This window comes from Vicugna pacos, chromosome 12, assembly GCF_048564905.1.
Source record: "Vicugna pacos chromosome 12, VicPac4, whole genome shotgun sequence".
NCBI classification, from domain to species: domain Eukaryota; kingdom Metazoa; phylum Chordata; class Mammalia; order Artiodactyla; family Camelidae; genus Vicugna; species Vicugna pacos.
In genome coordinates this window covers 61,412,903-61,432,105 of record NC_132998.1, presented here as the reverse complement: position 1 = coordinate 61,432,105, position 19,203 = coordinate 61,412,903, and the positions used below count along the sequence as shown (strand labels likewise).

The window sequence follows — 19,203 nt, the reverse complement described above, 5'->3', positions numbered from 1 at the left end:
CGCACTCGCGCGCGCGCCCCTTGGACGGCCAGGCCTCGGGGCTCCCCGGGTCCAGCTCCCCAGATTCGCGCCCCGGCCGCCTGTGGCGAGCCGGCCTGCTGGGCGTGTGGGCGGGCGTGCGGGCGGCGGTGGGCGGGGGCCGCCGGGAGCTCAGAGGAGGGCGGGGCGGGCGACTGCGCTGGCGGGCGGGCCGAGTCGGGAGGGCCGGGCCCGCGGGCTGCGGCGGCGCTGGTGGAGGCGCCATGGCGGCCGACGCGGGGCCGGAGCGCAGCAGCCGGGTCCTGACGCCGGAGTCGGCGCCCAGCCCGGAGCCGGGCCTGGAGCTGGGCCCGGAGTCGGAGGAGGACGCGCAGGCCCGGGCAGAGTTCGCGGCGCTGCATGGCCCGGCGCTGCGCGCGTCGGGGGTCCCCGAGCGGTACTGGGGCCGCCTCCTGCACAAGCTGGAGCACGAGGTGCGGGCCAGGGCGACGCGGGGAGGGCCGGGAGAACCAGGGTGCAGAGCGGACCCGGGGCGTCCCGGGCTCCCTTTGCGAAGGGCCAGGGAAGCTGCGATGCAGGTCCTCGAGGCGCGCACCCCCCAGTTCCAGTCAGCGCGGGCCCGCGGCGCGCTGGGGGTGGATCGCTCTGGACCCTTCTACCAGGAAGGGTGTGGCCTGCGGGCCGACGGCTCTTAGCCGAGAACCGCTGGGGTGGGAAGGCAGGGAGCCTCTTGGAAGACACGTGCGGGAGGCTGGGAAGGCGTCTGGGGGAGTTTGCGGCCTGGAGAAGGGGAGAAAGCGCTTTCCGGGGCGGGAGAAGCCTGTGCCCGGCGAGACGAGCCTCGGTGAGACGCGCAGAGGGTGTGTGACTCTCGGAGAGTCGGGGTGGGGGCAGCGTGGATGGACGATGCCGGAGGAACGGGCAGATGGTTTGACGGTGAAGAGCCACGAATGCCTTGATAACCAGCTTAGACACCTCCTTGGCAGTTTGGGGCCTAAGAGTGGCGACAAGAGCCTGTACCTGAGTACCCGAACTTGCCAGCACCTGGGGCTGGGCCAGGGCTATGGTGAGAACTGGAACCAAAATGAACTTTGGCTCCTGTTGTGCGCCAGGCCCGGGGCTGCATCCTCCCCGCACCCGAGCCCCATAGCAGTCTCATGAGGAGTAAGATTCGTCACTCCCTTCATACAGTTGAGAAAACTGAGGCTCAGGAAAAGGAAGTGACACTCCCAAGGTCTGTCAGACTTCAGCACCAGAAGCTTTCTTTCAGCCACTACCTCCATCACGGGGAATAGATGTGTGGTTTTAGCTCTTCTGGTCATAGAAGAATCCTTTCCTGTTTCTTCATTTGTTTTGAGCCCCGAGTCACCCTCATTTTGCAGATTAAAGAAAACTGAGGCTGTGGGAGGTGGAGATGGAATCTAAATAAAAACGAGAAGAGCTTAGATACTTCAAGGTTCCCCCTCTCTGTGGGGTTGGCTGCATTTTGCTTCCGGCCTACCCCAGCCTGTTCCTCCCAAGGGTCTCCCCACGGGTCCTGGCTGAGAGGTGGGACCTGTTTTTTGATGGTTTACCAGGTGCTGAAGCCAAAGTACACTCATGGGCCAGCTGTTGGTGCCTTAACTGCAACCAGGCTCCTCTGCAGGGGCTGCCTTCTGGGGTTGGGGCAGACTGAGCCATGCAACTCTGAACCCGGAAAAGGGTGTCCTCTGAGTCTGGCTGCCGGACAAACCCCATCCTCTCAGCCAGTTTCTCTACCTCTAAAATCAGGGTCAGGTCATGTACCTTCTTGCTCAAAACACAGATAGTTGCTGTAAAAAAGATACAGTGTCATTGGTGCGTGCCTTTTATAACAATGAATTTCCTTCCCCTATGACTTGTCCTCAATTCACCAGCATTTCCTGGGCACTTACCCTGGTCCCAGGCCTGTGCCGGGGCAGGAGGGGACCTCAGCAGTTTGCTAGGTTCTCGTATGCTGGGTGAAAGGTGCACGACGTGGGGACACGTGTGGCTCTGTGTGCAGTAAACTCTCACTTGGGCAAGTCACCTACACATCTGAGTCCAAGTCTCCATCTAGTAAGTGAGGATCGTGAATCTTGGCTCCAGCTCCCACGGTCTTGGTGGAGGAGATTGGATGGAGAGGCATGAGATAAGTTTCAGCCAGTGCTCAGCACGTAGTAGGCAGTCACCGGAGTGTAGTGTCCCCACCGTCCTGGCCACAGGTCTGCAGGCCATCTGGCCACTGTTGCTCTGCTGAGGGGCAGCCAGTACTTTTCCACAGCCCTCCCTTGCCATTATGGTTACGGGCAGAGCTGTGAGTCACCACTTTGCCAGACCCAGACCTGCAGCCATTGTTCTGACAAACCTGCTGTGGGTCCAGGTGTAGGGAGGGCACATGCCGGCAGAACAGGCACCTGCTGACAGAAGAATGGGGCCTCTGCAACCCCCCCACAAGCCGGTGACGCTGGTGCCTTGGAAATGATGGGGAGTGTGTTCAAATACATTTCAACTATTTTCTATCTGTAGGAACTTCCCAGCAGCAAAAACACCTCCCTTCCTTACCTCATAAGGGGCTTCTCCAGTCCCTCTGTAAAGGGAGTATGGTCACCTCCATTTCACAGCTGGGGAGAAGCCAGGCCTGAGGCAGGCCCTGTATCCCCAGGCCCAGTGCTACCCCCTCTGCCCCCTCCCTCCCGTCAGGTTTTGGGGTGGAGGGCTGGAGATTGGGGTTCTGGGTTGAAGCCCCAGGTGTGAATCCCATCTCTGAGCTGCTCTCTCCTAATCTCTAAACTGGAGGGAAGGTAGTGGCTTCCCCCAAGGCTCCGTCCCAGAAAGTGCCTGAGCTTCCTTTTGGATGAACCTGGGCAGCTCCACGGCCCTTCCTGCCCCAGCTTCTCTGCCTGGAGTCCTTGTACCACCACCCCATGGCCACACGTTTAAACCTTCCTCTTCCTTCACCGCTCACTTCAGATTATGTCTTCCCAGTAAAGTCTCCCCTGGCCCTCCAGGCCCCAGCACCACTTACTTGGTCCTCAAATGACCACTCGGCTATCAGCTCCTGGGGCAAGATCATGAGTGAGTCACCCTCACACTCCCGAAGTGCCTTCCTGCCCAGCACATGAAAGCTGTTTATGCCTGAATAGGTGGCTGATTTCTAACTGCTTGGATGAATTTTTCTTTGGTTTTTAATAGAGTCATGAGAAATAGGTTTTAGGGGCGGCTGGCCTTTGCTGACTCCCTGCTATGTGTCAGGGACCTTCTGTTCACCATTTTATTGATTTATTGCTCTCAGCTCTCCTGGAAGTGAATGGTGCCCCCCTTCCCAGGTGGGAGACTATTGTGAGAAGCGTCACAATGGTAGCAAGTGCTTGCAGAGTGTCTGACAAGCTCAGCTGTTTCTAAGCTCCTCATTTGTGTTAAGCATTTAATTCTTCCAACAAACATCTTGGATCGGTTCTAATATTGCCACTGTATGGGTGGGGAAACTGAGGCACAGAGTGGTTCAGTGACTTGTTCAAGGTCACGTGGCCTGGCTGCAGGATCTGCCCCAAGGCCACTTGCTGATTTATGGCAGACACAGGGTGTGTTGAGTGTGGCTGAATCGGGGGCAACTGGCTTGTCCTCTTCACCAGCTGCACATGGCAGTTGCACTTTGCCAGGGAAACTCAAGGACCAAGGCTGTTATCTTCTGTCCCAGACTAGTCCCAGGTCATGCTCTGTGCATACCTGGGCTGGCTGGGTGGCTGCAGGAGGCTCTCGGGCACCTGTTTGCTCCCGGGTTGCCTCCGCTGCCCTGCTGTTGGACTGGTTCTCCTGATGAGAACAAAACTGGGGTGAAATCCCTGGCCACCAAGGTTCTTACCCTTCCAGTCCCTCTGCCTTTCGGGCCTCATTTTCCCTGAAAAGCACGGGGCCAGACCAGATGTGACTGGGACACGTGCATGCGATCCCACCTCCAACTGTGGCTCCCACGGGGTGAGGGGCCTTGGACGACAGCACCAGTGAGGGTGGGGTCTGTTCAGCCCTCGTTCTCCCTGTCAGGCTCCCCACTTGTGCAGTGGGTAGATGGGCAGTAAATAAGTCCTGCTTCTCCTCGGGGTCCTGGAAGCCAGGGTGTGGTGGAAGGAACAGGCCAGGGATGGGGTTTCCTGCCAACACCCCCACCTGTGTCCCCCAGGTTTTTGACGCCGGGGAGATGTTTGGGATAATGCAAGTGGAAGAAGTGGAGGAGGACGAGAGTGAGGATGAGGTGGCCCGGGAAGCGCGGAAGAAGCCCAACCCGGGCGGCGAGCTCTGCTACAAGGTCATCGTGACCAACGAGAATGGGCTCCGGGCAGCCGACCCCAACAGGTAGGAGCCGTTGACCAGATGTCCCTCCTCACACTGGGGCTCTCAGAGCCAGGCTCCCTTTTAGAATTGTGTCACCAAGGCCGTCAGCATTGGGGAAAAGCAGTCATTGCAAGCACTCCTGTGTGCCAGGCACTGGTCACTTATCCGTCCCTAAGACAAGGTGCACTTGGGGCCGCTGTGTCTCCAGCTGGGCTTCAGGGTCGTGTCAGCCCTGACACAGTGCTCTTGTGTTAGTCGTGTCTCCCACCGTCCTGAGAGCAGCCCCCCCCTATATGCCTCCTAACTGTCCCAGTGGGCCCACCATGGAGATGTGACAAGGAAACGGTGGGGAAGGACGTGCCCTGGGTCACACAGCTGGTTAAGATTGTGGGTATCAAACCCAGGGCAGTCTCACTCGTGAGTCCGGGCTTCTCCCGAGGACCCCTGGCGCTTCCCCCACCCCACCCAGTCCTGCTGAACCTGAGTCCTCTGGGTGGAGCCCTGGGCTCGGTGCCTTGGGTGAGGGCGCAAGGCTGGGAGTGGGCCTGGGCCTTACACAGAGCCACAGGGTGGAAAGGGCAGGACCATGACTGGACCCCAGGCTTCCTGCCTCCCAGGGGCCAAAAAGGGCTATTCTTGGCCAGGACAGGCCTGCAGGCCTCTGCCAGCTTTGTTGGAACCTGGAGGGGGAAGCTGGCCGGCTTCTGAGGGTGACTGGGCTCCTGTGTCCATAGGTTCTCCAGGAGGTCTGGCTCCTCCTCTGCAGGGCTTTCTGCCTCCTCCCCAAGCCTCTGCTGAGGTGGGAGCAGCCACACAGGTAATTATAGCAGCCAGGCACCTCCACCCACATGCTCTCTGAGTCAAACCCGCAGCTCACCTTTCTCATTAAGTTCAGTTCAGCAAACTCGTGCGTGCCTGCTCTGTTCCCACCTGTGCCGGCTGCGGGGCTCAGGCCCAGAGGCTACCTCAGGGAGCTCACTGCGTCTCTGCACCCTCCACCACACATGCCACCACCCGTCAGGTTTGCCAGGGGATGCAGATATGGATGGAGTTGGGTTTGGAGCCCTGGGTGTTGATTTCAGCTCCACTGCCCTTCCTGCTCCTGGGCCTTCTCCCTCGAGACCTTTGTGAGCCTCCCCCGATGGCCAGGCGCCAGCCTCCATCCTCTCCCGCACCTGCCATGAGCAGCAGTCCTCGTATGCATCTGCCCAGGGCTCCACCTGGAAGGCCTGTCTCTGCAGTACCTCACACGGCATGAGGACAGGAATAAATCTTCATTTGTTTCAGGATGTGTGAACAAAAAGTAGTATCAGCACAGGAAAATACATACCACTGAGCCAGCCCCCCAGTCTAAGAGCGGGGGCGTTTGCTGTTCCTTTCAGTTTAGCAAGGGGGTAGGCCAGGGCTGCTTCTCCCACCAGGCAGAACCCCGCATTGGAGCCTCTGAGTCAGCAGGGCTTGGGTGGTGTCCAGGCACACTGACCTGTGGGCTGGGGGCAGCCATGGCCTGGGGCCTGCAGTGGGAACACCTCGCCCCCACCGTGGCCGTATGAGAGCCATGCATGGCCCCCTCAGTTCCTCCAGGGAGAACAGACTGTATGGGCTGCAGGCACCCACACATGTAGGGACCTGAGGCCTCTCCTGCCAAAGGCTGTGGCACTTTCAGGAAGGGCCCTGCAGTCCTAGGCAGGTGCGCGTGAGCTCTCAGTGGGGCTCCTTTGCACATCTGCCCAGAGCTGGCCTCCCAGCAGGTGCAGCCTTTCCTTTCACTGAGCACCTACAGTGTGTCAGGCCTGCAGGTAGCAAGGTGGGGAGTGTGGGCCTACCCTCGAGCAGTTCAGGATCCAGTCGAGGACACTTACAGATGTGGTGGTTACTGTGGCGATACTAGTACACAGTCAGCGTGCTGTGTTTGCCTCTTGATACTCCATCAGCCTGCTGATAGGAGGTAGGGACCTTGCTGCCCTGTTTTAGAAACTGGGAAAAGGAAAGGAACTCTCCCAGGGCCACACAGTGAGTGGTCAGCAGAGCCAGGATCCCCACCCAGGCCCGCTGGTGCTGGGGAGACCAAGTCTCAAGTTGGGTGCAGAGTCCAGGCCAGAGCCCTGCTGTCTTCCTCAGGTGGATCCCCCTGCCTCCCTTTCCCCACCCTTCCCTTCCCCCGCCTGTGTGGCTGCCTCCACTCACCTGTGGCCTGTGCCTGCAGCATCTTCCTCATCGACCACGCCTGGACGTGCCGCGTGGAGCATGCCCGCCAGCAGCTGCAGCAGGTGCCCGGGCTGCTGCACCGCATGGCCAACCTGATGGGCATCGAGTTCCATGGCGAGCTGCCCAGCGCCGAGGCTGTGGACCTGGTGCTGGAGGAGATGTGGAAGTTCAACCAGACCTACCAGCTGGCCCATGGGGTGAGCAGGCAGCTGGGCCCTGGGGGAGGCAGACAGGCCTTCACTGCCCCGTGCCACCAGGGCTGATGGGAGGCCGTCCAGGGGAACCCCAACCCAGCCTTGGCCCTTTACCCCACAAGGGAGCAAATTTGTCTTCCATGGCCAACGGACACCCCCTTCATTCTCCATGGCTTCATCGTGGGCCTGTTACTCTTTGCCTTGGGCCACCCAATGCTGGGACCCAGGTGTCCATGTGGACTTTGAACTCACGTGACACAGCTCTTTCAGACCCCTAGACATGGGCCCAGTGACCCAGGTGTCCATGTGGACTTTAAACTCACATGACACAACTCTTTCCGACCCCTAGACTTGGGCCTTGCTGCCTCTTTCCTGGCACCTTCTGGTTCTGTCACCCTCTTAAAAGCCCTTTGTGGTCCCTTGCTGCCTTTGGGAGTAAGGTTGAGTCCCTTTAGCATGTCCTTGGGCTTACATCATTCCCCTCTCTCGGCCTCCCCAGATTCACCCTTACACTCCAGCCCCTCTTACCACTTTCAGTATGGGAAAAGACAAAAGTCATTTCTCATGATCTCAGCTTAGATGTCGCCTCCTCCAGGAAGCCTTCCCTGAACTCAAAGTCTCACCACTCCTCTCCTTACAACATACAAAAATCCAAACACTTCCATGTAGCTACTAGGCTGAGTGGCTTCTTTCCATACGCCTTTGCCACACAAGTGATCACACAGCAGTCCACTGGGCCATGTCCTGGTCTGCCAGAGGTCCCAGAGGCTGCAGGTTACAGGGACTGGAAGCGTGTGTGGTAGAGGATCTAGGCTTGGAGAGTTGGGCATAGACAGGCTGGTGGTAGGTGTTCAGGTGCGCGGACGGGAGGGTCGGGGAGATGGACAGGTGGATGAGGGCAGCCATGTGTGCTCTGCCCGCAGACAGCTGAGGAGAAGGTGCCAGTGTGGTACATCATGGACGAATTCGGCTCGCGCATCCAGCACGCCGACGAGCCGAGCTTCGCCACTGCACCCTTCTTCTACATGCCCCAGCAGGTGGCCTACACGCTGCTGTGGCCCCTGAGGGACCTGGACACAGGTGGTAAGTCTGACCCCGCCCACCCCTGAGGAAGGGTCAGCTGCTCTCCTGCCGCCCCTGACAGGCCTGCGTGTCTCGGTGCAGAGGAGGTGACCCGGGACTTTGCCTACGGAGAGGCCGACCCTCTGATCCGGAGGTGCATGCTGCTGCCCTGGGCCCCTGCTGACCTGCTGGACCTCAGCTCCTCAACGCCCGAGCCGCCCGCTGAGCACTACCAGGTGCGACTGCCACCCCCGACCCCTGGGCCTGTTTGCCTGGTCATCTCTAGAACATTCTCTGTCCACTCACCAAATGTTCCCAAGCACCAGCCAACTGCCGTGCGAGGTAGAGAAGAGATTGGGGGGTGTCTGAGGGACAAGGGCTCAGAGCTCAGGGAGTGGACATCTGCTGCTGTAGTCACACAGCTTGGCGCCAGCCCTGAGCCCAGACTCCAGGTGCTCCGTGCTGGAAACTGTCCTTTCAGAGGGTTGGGTGGAGCTGGTGGGGTGGAGGAGGTGCTGCTTTTGCTCGTTTTGGGGGACTCGTTACCAGGACTGGAGGCAGGGGCAGTGTGGGTAATGCGGCTTGGCTCCATGCGTGAATCCTGGCACCGCAGGGTTTCCTCATCTCCTGACACCTTCCTCACCAGGGATATGAGGACACTGTACTCAGACACCATATGGTAGGTTTTCTGGCACATAGTAGGCCCTCAACTAGCGGTTTTCATGCATGTGATTGCTGTGAATGGCAGCCATGCTTCAGTCCATGAGCATCCTCGGTCAGGGCCCCACCAGGACCCAGCGGGCCCACTCACCTGGCTAGTGGTGAGTTAATGCAGGGCCCATGGGCAGGCCAGCTGAGGGAGCGAGGGTCGCTGAGGCCTGGGGCAGAGCACAAAGTGGAGCCTGTACGAACACAGCCAGCGCCAGAACCAGGCAAGTTGGAGCAGGGATTAACACCCTGGCCCCTCTTTCCTCCCTCCCCTGCCCTCTGACCACCTGCCTCGGCTTCCTGTCAGTCAGCTGGTACCCACTTGGAAGCCAAGAGGTGCATGAGCCCCTGCTTGTTAGCATTTTATTGGCGTGCACTGCTGTAATCCTTCCAGTAGGATGTCTGGGCTTATTTTTATCTTCATTTTACTGAGGATGAGGAAACTGAGGCACAGAGGGGTTAAGTAGCTTGCCAAAGGTCAGCTGGTAGAAGAGCTGGCATCCAAAACCAGGAGGTCCTGGTAATTTGTGGGCGGAGGGTCCCACCTTGCCCCACCATGTTGAAATCCCCTGCCCCTGCCAGCACATCAGACGCTCCCTGAATGCCCCAGAGGATTGTGGGCAGGAGGAAGCCAGTTGACTTGGGTCAGAGTGGGAAGCATGTGTGGCGTTAGCTGTTCTCTGATGCTGCTGTTTGGGAGAGCCAGGCTGGCATGTGGCCCCGTTGTCACTTTTCCCTTTGAATTCGATTTAAGCCATCGGTGATTGAACTAATCCTGCCGAAAACTCCGTGATCACCCTTCCCAATTCGGAGTTGTGTTTCAGGGCCTCATAGAGGGCCTGCACCCAGTAGGTGCTTGGTAAACGTTTGAACAGTGAGCAGATGTAAAGGGGAGAGGCTAAAGAATTGGCTAAGGGACAAAGACTTCCTAACCTGGAGGCTGTTAGAGGGACCTGAGCTGACATTAGTATTGGGGGGGGTGCCCTCTACTGGCCAGGCAGAGGAGGTACGAGCCAACACTGGTTTTCAAAACATCCTCGTGGTTTCTCGTGGTTGGCTCGTCTGGATCAGGCCTGCAGTCTGGGCCCTGGGCTTGCCTGTATTTAGCTGTCCCCAGGTAGCAAGTTACTCCAATACACAGCCGCTCAAAACAGCGGACCTTCATTACCACTTCCTTCCTGTGGGGAGGAGATGGGGAGTGGCTGGGCTGGGGGCTTCTGACTCAGTCTCAGACAGCGCAGCCCCACTGTCAGCTGGCGCTGTCATCTGAGGCTTCCTGGGGCCGGGTCCTGCTCGCACATGGAGCCCTCACACGGCTGGCAAGGCAGTGCCAGCTGTCGGCAGAAGGCCTGGCTCCTGCCCGCGTGCACCTCTCCCGGGCTGCTTGAGCGTCCTCGCGATGTGGCGGTTCACCCCTCATAGAGCAAGGGTCTGAGAGAAGGCGGGGAGGGGAGCTGCAGGACCTTTCATGAAGCATTTTGTTCCACTCTCTTTTAATTTGTTGTAAGCAGCTCGTTCAGTCCAGCCCACCCTCAAGGGGAGATGAATTAACTGCCTTTTGAAAAGGGTGTCAAAGAGTTTCTGGGCATGCTTTAAACTACCATGCTGCTGAAGCTCGAACAGCCCTCGGGCACTCCCCTAGGACCAGGCAGCCCCTTTCCAGGACAGGCTGGGCACATCTCGGCTGCCTGTGACTTGGAGGAAGCATTGAGGAGACTTAGAACATTTTCTATATGTTTACATTGTTCTTTTGAACACAAAACAGGCTGTTTGGCACCTGAGGGGCCTTGAGCCCCAGACTACCGGGTGGGAGCAGTCAGAGGGTTCTGGGTGCTGCAGTGTCTGCGAAGGGCTCTTCCTGAGGTCCGGGTGTGCCCCCTGCGATCTCAAAACCCCAAGGTACAGGATGGGGAGGCATGTGTTCACTCGCTCCCTTTCCTGAGGGTATGTTTCTACCTTCAATGCTTCCCTTCCAGGCCATTTTGGAGGAAAACAAGGAGAAGCTGCCACTTGCCATCACCCCGGTGGCGTATCCCTGTGACCACGTCTTCAAGTGCGTAGCCCTCCTTGTCAGCCTGTGATCAGATTTTCCCTCGGTCACTTTCCTCACACACTCCCCCCCAGCCCCCTCAACTCCTGGGACAGTGCCTGGTGCAGGGAGGCGCTCAGTAAGTCCTCTGCCTCCGGACAGCATGACAGTGACAGACGTGCTGGGGTGGAGCCTCAGGATCACAGAGAGAAGGCTCTGGAAAGTGAGGGTGGGGCTAGGGGTATACAGCCCGGCTGCACACGCCGGCCCCCTCTGGAAGCAGGGAGTCAGTGCTGACAGTCACCGTGCTGGGCACCTGGGAAAGGCACCTGGGCTGCCAGGAAGGGGGCATTTCCAGGTGTCCACAGGTGTGGGCTGGCAGGTTACGGGAAGCCATGCAGGCATGCGAGCCCAGGCTGAACCTCCACCCACTAGGGAGCATTGGCTAGGGGGTGGGTCCCAGCCTAGCCAGGGGCAGTTTGGCCTCTGTCTCCAGTGGGAACCCTTCCCTCTGGCCACCCAGACCTGATCCTGCCAGAAACAGGCAACATGCTCCCTCTGCTTCCTCCCCCAGGTCCTGGGGGCTTCCTCCCCACTGGCCCTGGGCTGGGCCCTCATCCCCCTCCCTGAGGCACTTAGCTTTGCCACTTACCCACAGTTGTGCTCCATGCACCAGCCCCAGGCTAAAGGCCTTGTGCTGGCCCAGCTGAGCGGTCTAGCTCCTCACCTCCCTTCCTCCCCTAGAACACTGTCCACAGCTGTGCCTCCCTCCCGCCCTCACACTTGGCCCCATCGCTTTAAAAGTACGTCTGCATCCACCACCGCCAGCAGACAGGCTCCCAGGGCCTGTCCTCCCCTCTGCCTGGGGCTAGCACGGCCGGGCATGGCAGGCACAGCGAGCACCAGCGTGGAATGAGGCCTTATGTGGGGCACTTGTCTTGGACACACGCTCACCTGCAGGCACCTAGGGTCCTTGATCCCTTCTCTGAGGACAGAGTTCTTAGTGTGTCCACCCTGTCCTATTTCCACATGAGAAGAAAAGAGCTCATGTTTGTTGAACACTCAAGTTCTCCTGTTTCATCCTGAGGTCAAGCGTAAGGTGGGCCCTGGGGTCCCATCTTACTGGTGGGTAACCTGAGGTCGTGAGGGTCCAAGTTGTCCTGTCACTTGGCGGACAAGCAGGGGCCATGGGGCCCGAGCCTAGCTGGCTGACCTCAGTCCGGCCCCTCGCAGGGTCTACACAGATGTCCAGCAGGTGCTCAGCCACCTCACGCACCCGCGCTTCACCTTCACCCAGAGCGAGGCGGACGCCGACGTCCTCTACCACTTCTCACACCTCAAGGACTACAGGTGAGACACCTCCCCGCCCCGGTCTCCAGACACAGGCCCCAGCACCCTCACCCGCCCCTGACCCATCGCACCTCCTCGGCCCCGCAGGAGGCTGAGCCAGGAGAGGCCCAACGTGCTGCTGAACCAGTTTCCCTGCGAGAACCTGCTGACGGTGAAGGACTGCCTGGCCTCCATCGCACGCCGGGCGGGGGGCCCCGAGGGCCCGGCCTGGCTGCCCCGCACCTTCAACCTGCGCACCGAGCTGCCGCAGTTTGTCAGCTACTTCCAGCAGCGGGAGAGGCGGTAAGTGCCCCTAGAGCCCTGTGAGTGGAGACCCCACGCCTGTCGTGCTCCTGCGGCCCCCGCCTGCCGCAGCCTCACCCGTCCTCACTCCTCCTGGCCTGCTCCGTAGCTGGATGCCTGCTGTGTACAGGCCGCAGTCCCAGGAGCCATGGGCACCCTTCAGTGAGGGGCTGCCGCAGGGCTCTCAGCGCCTCTGCTCAGGTAGTCCTTCTGCCTGGAGTGCAGCTCCGTCGGCCCCCCAGGGGGTTCGGGTGCCCCTGCTCTGCTGCACAGTCCTAGGGACACACTGCCTGGGAGGGTGGGCCCGGGCACAGCCTAGCCAGCCCCGTCTGGTCCCAGGGGTGAGGACAACCACTGGATCTGCAAGCCCTGGAACCTGGCCCGCAGCCTGGACACCCACATCACCAAGAACCTGCACAGCGTCATCCGGCACCGCGAGAGCTCCCCCAAGGTGAGGCGTTGGGTGTGCCAGGAGGTGGGGTGGAGGGGACTCTGGCATCTAGGACCTGTGCGGTGGGTCCTGGTAGCGTCACTCAGCTCCCAGGAGTCTCTGAAGCCCCCACCCCCCTTGTCCCCTGCCCCCGCCAGTAGGGAGGAGCCGTGTGACAGCCAGTGAGAGGAGGGAACCCTCCATCAGAGCCATCTGGGCATATCTGACTGTGTCCCCCCACGCCGCACCTCATGTGACCACCTGACAGGAGGGATGTGGCCAGGCCAGGGAGCCCCGTGAGGCCCTGGACAGAGGTGCGGTAGTGACACAGGGCACGTCAGTGGAGGAGTTGTGGGACACAAGATTCTGCACCTGGACAGAGGCCTGAGTGAAACCAGGCCACTAGGATGGCCATTGGGAAGATTTCTAACAGTGAGATGGGGCAATCCGTGGATTTACGGCTGAGAATTTGTATTCAGTTTTCAAAGTCTAAACACCGGTGGGACCTTTTCCATCAATTAAAGTGAAAGTGGAGATAGAGAATTTGTGGCAGCGTTGACATGGGCTTGAAGAGACCAGAGGAAGCGAGCGCAGGGAGCAGGACCCCCATGGCACTGAGACGGAGGGGGCCCGGGAGCAGGCCTGATCCTCCAGGCTGTGGGGGTGGCGCGGCTAGAGCCCGCAGCTGGCGAGGTCAGGGTGCTCTGTCCTGGCCCAGGTGAGGTGAGCCTGCGTCTGTGTCCTGCAGGTTGTGTCCAAATACATTGAAAGTCCCGTCCTGTTCTTTCGGGAAGACGTGGGGAGGGTCAAGTTCGACGTCCGCTACATCGTGCTCCTGCGGTCGGTGAAGCCCCTGCAGTTGTTTGTATACGACGTGTTCTGGCTGCGGTTCTCCAACCGGTAACTGGGGAGACGGCAGGGTGGGGTGGGGGTCTGGGCGACGGCCCCTCTGTAACTCGGGACCTGAGCACCTCCACAGGGGCTCCCTCACCACCCGGCACCCTCAGGGGGCCCCGCCAAGCCCATTTCTATTAAAAGGCAGTGACTCTCGCCCTGCCTGCAGCAGCCGCCACAAGGTGTGAGCGCCCCTTGTCGGACAGGCGCCAGCATCTGTGAGCCACGGCGATGTTCACGGGCCTGGGGGGTCTTCACAGCTAGCCCATGGTGGGGCTGGGGGCTCTGAGCACCTCCCCTGCTCAGACTGGCCATGCTCAGCACCCACGTGAGTGTCCACCTGCTCATCCTGCAGGCCCTTTGCACTCAACGACCTGGACGACTACGAGAAACATTTCACTGTAATGAACTACGACCCGGAAGTGGTGCTGAAGCAGGTAGGGACCTGGCGGGGCCTGGGGAGCGGGTTCTCGTGGAGGCTGGCACTGACCCCACACCCATCAGCTTGCCTTCCAGGCAGGCTGCATAGATGTTCAGAGGAGCTGCCTTCCTCTGTCACCTCCAGCAGCTGCCCCTGCAGCTCTGTTCAAGTTAACTGGGGGCCCGAGGCTTCCTGGTCCCGAGTCTGAGCAGACCTGGGTCTTAGCCGGGAAGCACAGGCTGCCTTCCGTTCGGCACCCACTGAGCATGAAGACAGGTCGGGGTTGGGAGGCACGGGGGTTCAAGTCACGTGTTTCCCCGGGGTGGGCTACTGAGCTGAGCTGAGCTGTGACCTGCCTGGACCCTGGTTCCTCGTCTTCCCTATGCTATCTGGGCACCTCGAGCAAAGGGGCATCAGGGCAAAGCTCATTTAGCGTGAGGGTGTCAAAGCCCGGCTGGCCAGCAGTGCACCTGGGACAGGTAGGGTAGGCGCAGACTGGGCAGAGGCAGAGGCCGGCTCTGGGAGGAGGAAGGAAGAAAGGAGAAATAGGTCCCCTGACGTGCTGTCCCGGAAGTCCTCTCCACCCTGCAGTTGGTTCATTGCTGTGCTGGGCAGACAGGATGCAGGCACACCCGCGCTTGCCACCCTGCTCCTCACAGCCTGCAGGTGGCTTTCTTGTTCCCACCTCCGTCGAGGTGGCAGCTCCTGAATGTGGTGATTTCCTTCCAGGCACTTTATGATTCTTTTCAGCACAAGGACATCCCTAAATAGTTCAAACTATTCTGAGTTTTTTAGGTTTTGAGTAACAGCATCCTACAGAACAAACCCTTCAGCGGCTTAGTTCTTCACTGAGTATCACGTTTGTAGATGCGTCACCTTGGTAAGGGTAGCGCAGGCCGTTTCTGGTTTCTCAGTGTCCGTAGGTGTACTGCACGGACCACTCAGAGCCTCCCTGTGCTGTGTGAGAAGTCTTCTGGGGGGCGCTGCACCGCCCAGGTGGCCAGGACACAGGCACGCCCGGCAGGGCTGCTGCTGCTTGTCCCCGCTCTGTCTTGGGCTGTGCTGAAGGCAGGTCCCTGGGGCCCGGGGCCCAGGGATATTGAGATCGTCTCTGAGGGATCTAAATGCCTTCCCTCTGTATAGCAGGTGAATCCCGAGGGTCACATTTCCTTTGCAGCCCCCGCGTGTGCGGACGCATGTCCAGTGGGGTGGGAATGCTGTGCTGGGCTTCCATAGGGAGCCGGATCTGGCCCTTACTGGGAGAAACCTGAGCCAACGGCCAGCCTGCTCGGGTGTGGTTGGGTGAAGTTTTGGCCTGAGACGATCTTGCTTGCACAGGGACTTCGAGCTGGAGCTGAGTGGCAGGCTCAGACCTGGGCCCTGCAGTCTGGGGTCCAAGCTCTGCCTCCAGTGCACTGTCCTGAGAAGGACATGATGACACGTTGGCCCTGGCTTTGCAACGTTCAGTGCCTCACTTGAGCCTCACAGCAGCCATGCAGAGTAGGTTTGCTAGGCTGGGAGTATTATCCCATTTTACAGCTGAAGACACTGAGGCTCTGAGAAGTAATGTGCTGAAGTGGGACAGCTAGTCACTGAGGGATCCAGAGCTCAGACCCAGACTCCTGCCTCCCATTTGTGCCCTGCAGAGGTGGGGCCAGAGAGGCTGCTGGTGCTGACCTGTGCCCCAGCAAATGTCAGAGGTTCCACATCAAGGCAGGTCAGGCCGGGCTGCCCTCCTCCCTGCCCAGAGGAGGCCCCAGGCAGAGTGCGACGGGATGTTTGTCTGTTGCAGTTGCACTACGATGAGTTCATCCCTGAATTTGAGAAGCAGTACCCAGAATTTCCCTGGAAGAGCGTCCAGGTGAGTCCTAGCCAAGCCGGAGGGGCCGGGGCTTCCCTCTGGGGGAAGGGGCATCGGGCGGGTATGGGCTGAGACCCCCTCCTCCCCTCTGGCCCAGATGGGGTGTGGTGAGGGTTCCTAGAACATAGCCTAGAGGGGCATTCAGGGCACCCTTAGGACAACCAGACAGAGAAGGGCCCTGCCCGGGAGTTGCACACCTGAGGGGACACAGGGATGCATCTGAAATGCAGGCTGGCCTCCGTGTCCTGAGTGTTTCAGGTGCAGTGCTGCGCCGCTGGGGGCTCTGAGGCAGGAGACACGGGCAGGTCTGCAGTAGGTGGACTCCAGGGGTGAGGCAAGCAGGCGTCGGGTAGAGGTGGCTGTGGCCAGTTCTAAGGATGTAGGATGTGGTGACCTGGCCACTTGGGGCCCAGGGCTCAGGATGGGGCAGTGAACCCCATATTGAGGGGCTGGTCCCAACGTCAGCCACGCAGGCCCCCTGACCCTGCCTCCCCCGGTCCCCAGGCTGAAATCTTCCAGGCCTTCACGGAGCTATTCCAGGTGGCGTGTGCCAAGCCGCCCCCACTGGGTCTCTGCGACTACCCCTCATCCAGGGCAGTGTATGCTGTCGACCTCATGCTGAAATGGGACAGCCGTCCAGATGGTGAGAGGGCCCCCCGCCCATAATCCAAACTGTCCCCTCCACTTACACAAAGCTGATCATCCAGCCCTCCCGTACCAGCCCCCCCAGGGACGAGAGCGGGCATCGCCACTCCCTCGCCCTGGGCAGCACTGCCCAGGTTGTCCTTTGCCTTGAATTAGCCAGGAGATCTGGGTCCGGGGAGGCCCACCTTAAGGGGCCACGGCCTGCAGGGCAGAGCGCACCCGGAAAAGGCGAGTGGGCAGCAGTGGTGTCAGGAGCGCCCACGAGGAAGGAGCCCTGTGTGGAAGGCCGAGCGGGCAGTAGCCCTCACCAGGCCCCTTGTGCCAGAGTCCCTGGGGGCTGACCAAACCTCACACTGGGGCTGGTGGTGGCTCATAATACTCCTGGGGTCAGAGACAGCTCCAGTCTTTCCCCTAGAAGAGCAGGCTTCAGACCAGGCCCCCGGGGAGCCAGGAGACCCAAGTTCCAGACCCTGGCCTGGGCCCACTGCTGGGTGACTGGGGCCACAGGCCCCCAGGGCTGCCCTCCCAAGAGTGAGATGCTCTGTGCTTTTGTGCCACCAGGGAAGCGAGTGATGCAGCCGCAGATCCTAGAGGTGAATTTCAACCCGGACTGTGAGCGGGCCTGCAGGTACCACCCAACCTTCTTCAATGACATCTTCAGCACCTTGTTCCTGGACGAGCCCGGCAGCTGCCCCGTCACCCGCCTCATCTAGGTGCTTGCTGGCCCCTCTGCCAGTGCTCGCAGGAGGATTCCAGCCTCGGTTCTCTGAGCTGCTTCTGCAAAGTCCCTGCTGCTCCTCTCCCTCCGCCCTGCGAGCCATCGTCCTGGCCTCACACTGTGGGCTCGGGTCCCCCTCTCCGCAGCGGTCAGGAGCAGGGCCCATCACAGTGCCCCCAGGGCCGAGCACCAAGCCCCGCCCACACTCCCCTCACCACTGTGCAGTTGATTGGTCTCAGCTCAGACACAGGCTTTCTTCCGGAAAGTTTGGTTCCTGGGGTGCTGTGCTCCCAGAGAGTGTAAGCGAAGAGGGGTTCTGGGGAGCATGTCAGGCAAGGTTCCCCAGGAGCGCCGCTGGGAGCCCAGACATTGACAGACCCAGACTGGCTGCGTCTCGTGTCTGCCTCCCATGCTCCACCCCAGGCCCTGAGTGACAGGCGTCCCCAGAACACCCTGGGAGCCTGCTTCTAAGGCCCAGCCTTCTTGCCCCTGTGAGTCAAACCTTCACCAGCAAACCTCCCTTCAGGCTCCAGGGCAGGATGGCCACTGCCTTTGGTTACTGTTGCCTTTCCACTTGGTCCTGTGCAAGGGACCAAATGTGGTGCCAGCGCCTGCCTGCCCAGGATACTGGTGAGGGGACTCGGGGACAGGAGGGGGCCGCAGAGTACCAGGCAGTGGATGGCCAAGAGACAATTCCAAGGAGAGCTTTACGTTGAAGTCAGATGTCATCTTCCACCAGTCTAGAGTCAAAATGTGGGATTTTTGTTACTTTTTCATTCATGGGGAGAAAATTTAAAATTCTCATTCTTTTCCTTAATCTTGTTTCTGAAATTTTGAGTCAGTTTCCAGTATATTTTGTGTAGCCACCGTGCACTCGGGTCAAGCTAAAGGCACAGGGGGCAAGTCTGATTTTCATGGGGGAGCTGCCTGCAGAGCTTTCGTGTGTGTGTGTGTGTGTCTGCTTGTTTCATTCTGAAGCCAAGAGTGATCCCTGTAGCAAAATTGGACTTGATCGTGCCTCCCATCTCTGTGTCTGTCTGGGTGTGTCTGTCCATCCTCTCTGTTAACCAGAAGGTCAGCCTGTGTCCTGGGATAGCACCCCTTCCCTCCAGCCAAGTAGAGGTGGAAAGGGCGGGACACCTCATCTCTGGCTTTGTCCCCGGAGAGCTGCTGCGTCCCGTCCCCTCCCTGACCTGATTTGTACCGCAATAAAGGAAGTCTTCTGTCCTTTTGCCTCCCTTTCTTTTTGGAGGCCTTGGAACCACAGGCCTTAATGGTGTGTCAGCTGTTGTTCTTGCTGGTTGTGGAGGAAAACCAAAACATCAAGATGTGCGCTTTGAGAGACAGAAGCAGCGAGGTGATGTTTAGGTCTCCAGGTCTCTGTCTTAGTCTGTTAGGGCTGCTGTAATGAAATGTTATAAATGTGGTAGTTTAAACAGAAATCTTTTCCCATTATTCTGGAGGCCGGGATGTCCCTTTAAGATCAAGCGGCCTGAGGTGGGCAGTGAAGGTCTCTTCCTGGGTCACAGTTAGCCATCTTGCTGTGTCCTCACGTGGCTTCTGGGGCCTTTAAAAAGGGCCCTAATCCCATGCATGGGGGCCCCACTCTCATGATCTAATCACCTCCCAGATGCCCCACCAACTAACACCATTACACTGGGGTGTTAGGGTTTCAGCATATGAATTTGAGGGTAAACACTCAGATAGGAGCCCCTAAGTGCTCGCAAGGCAACCAGAGTAGGTGTGGGCCCCGTCAGCTAGCAGTGATGCCCCCTGGTGGTTTGGATGTTAAAACACGAGGGATGCAGAGACCCCCTCACCCCGCCACCCCCAGGCCAGGTCCTTCCTGTGCCCCTCAGGACGGGCACCCGTACCAGGTGGTTCAGCTGCCTCAGGGCTGGTGCTGCTTCCACTCGGTCCCAAATCACTTAGAACCTGGTTGCCCAGAACAATCCCAGTGGACTCGGCCCAGTTGTTGGGATCAGAGGACCATGCAATGAAGGCTTGCCTTAATTATAAACATGCTTTTCCCCCAATTCTCATGTCCTTGCACCTCTGATCGGTGACGTCAGACACCCACCATGGGAGGCCGT

General features: G+C 59.4%; 1 protein-coding gene across 1 annotated transcript; it reads left to right on the top strand.

Moving 5' to 3' along the window:
* Positions 1 to 108: 108 nt before the first annotated feature.
* Positions 109 to 18,337, top strand: TTLL12 (tubulin tyrosine ligase like 12). Its single transcript, XM_031671815.2, has 14 exons — positions 109 to 452; positions 4,157 to 4,329; positions 6,515 to 6,713; positions 7,634 to 7,793; positions 7,875 to 8,008; positions 10,457 to 10,533; positions 11,743 to 11,859; positions 11,947 to 12,141; positions 12,481 to 12,592; positions 13,320 to 13,471; positions 13,821 to 13,902; positions 15,679 to 15,747; positions 16,252 to 16,390; positions 16,954 to 18,337. Exons 1-14 carry the CDS (start codon positions 243 to 245, stop codon positions 17,103 to 17,105), a joined length of 1,971 nt encoding a protein of 656 aa, XP_031527675.1. The 5' UTR covers positions 109 to 242; the 3' UTR covers positions 17,106 to 18,337.
* The last annotated feature ends 866 nt before the right edge of the window (positions 18,338 to 19,203 follow it).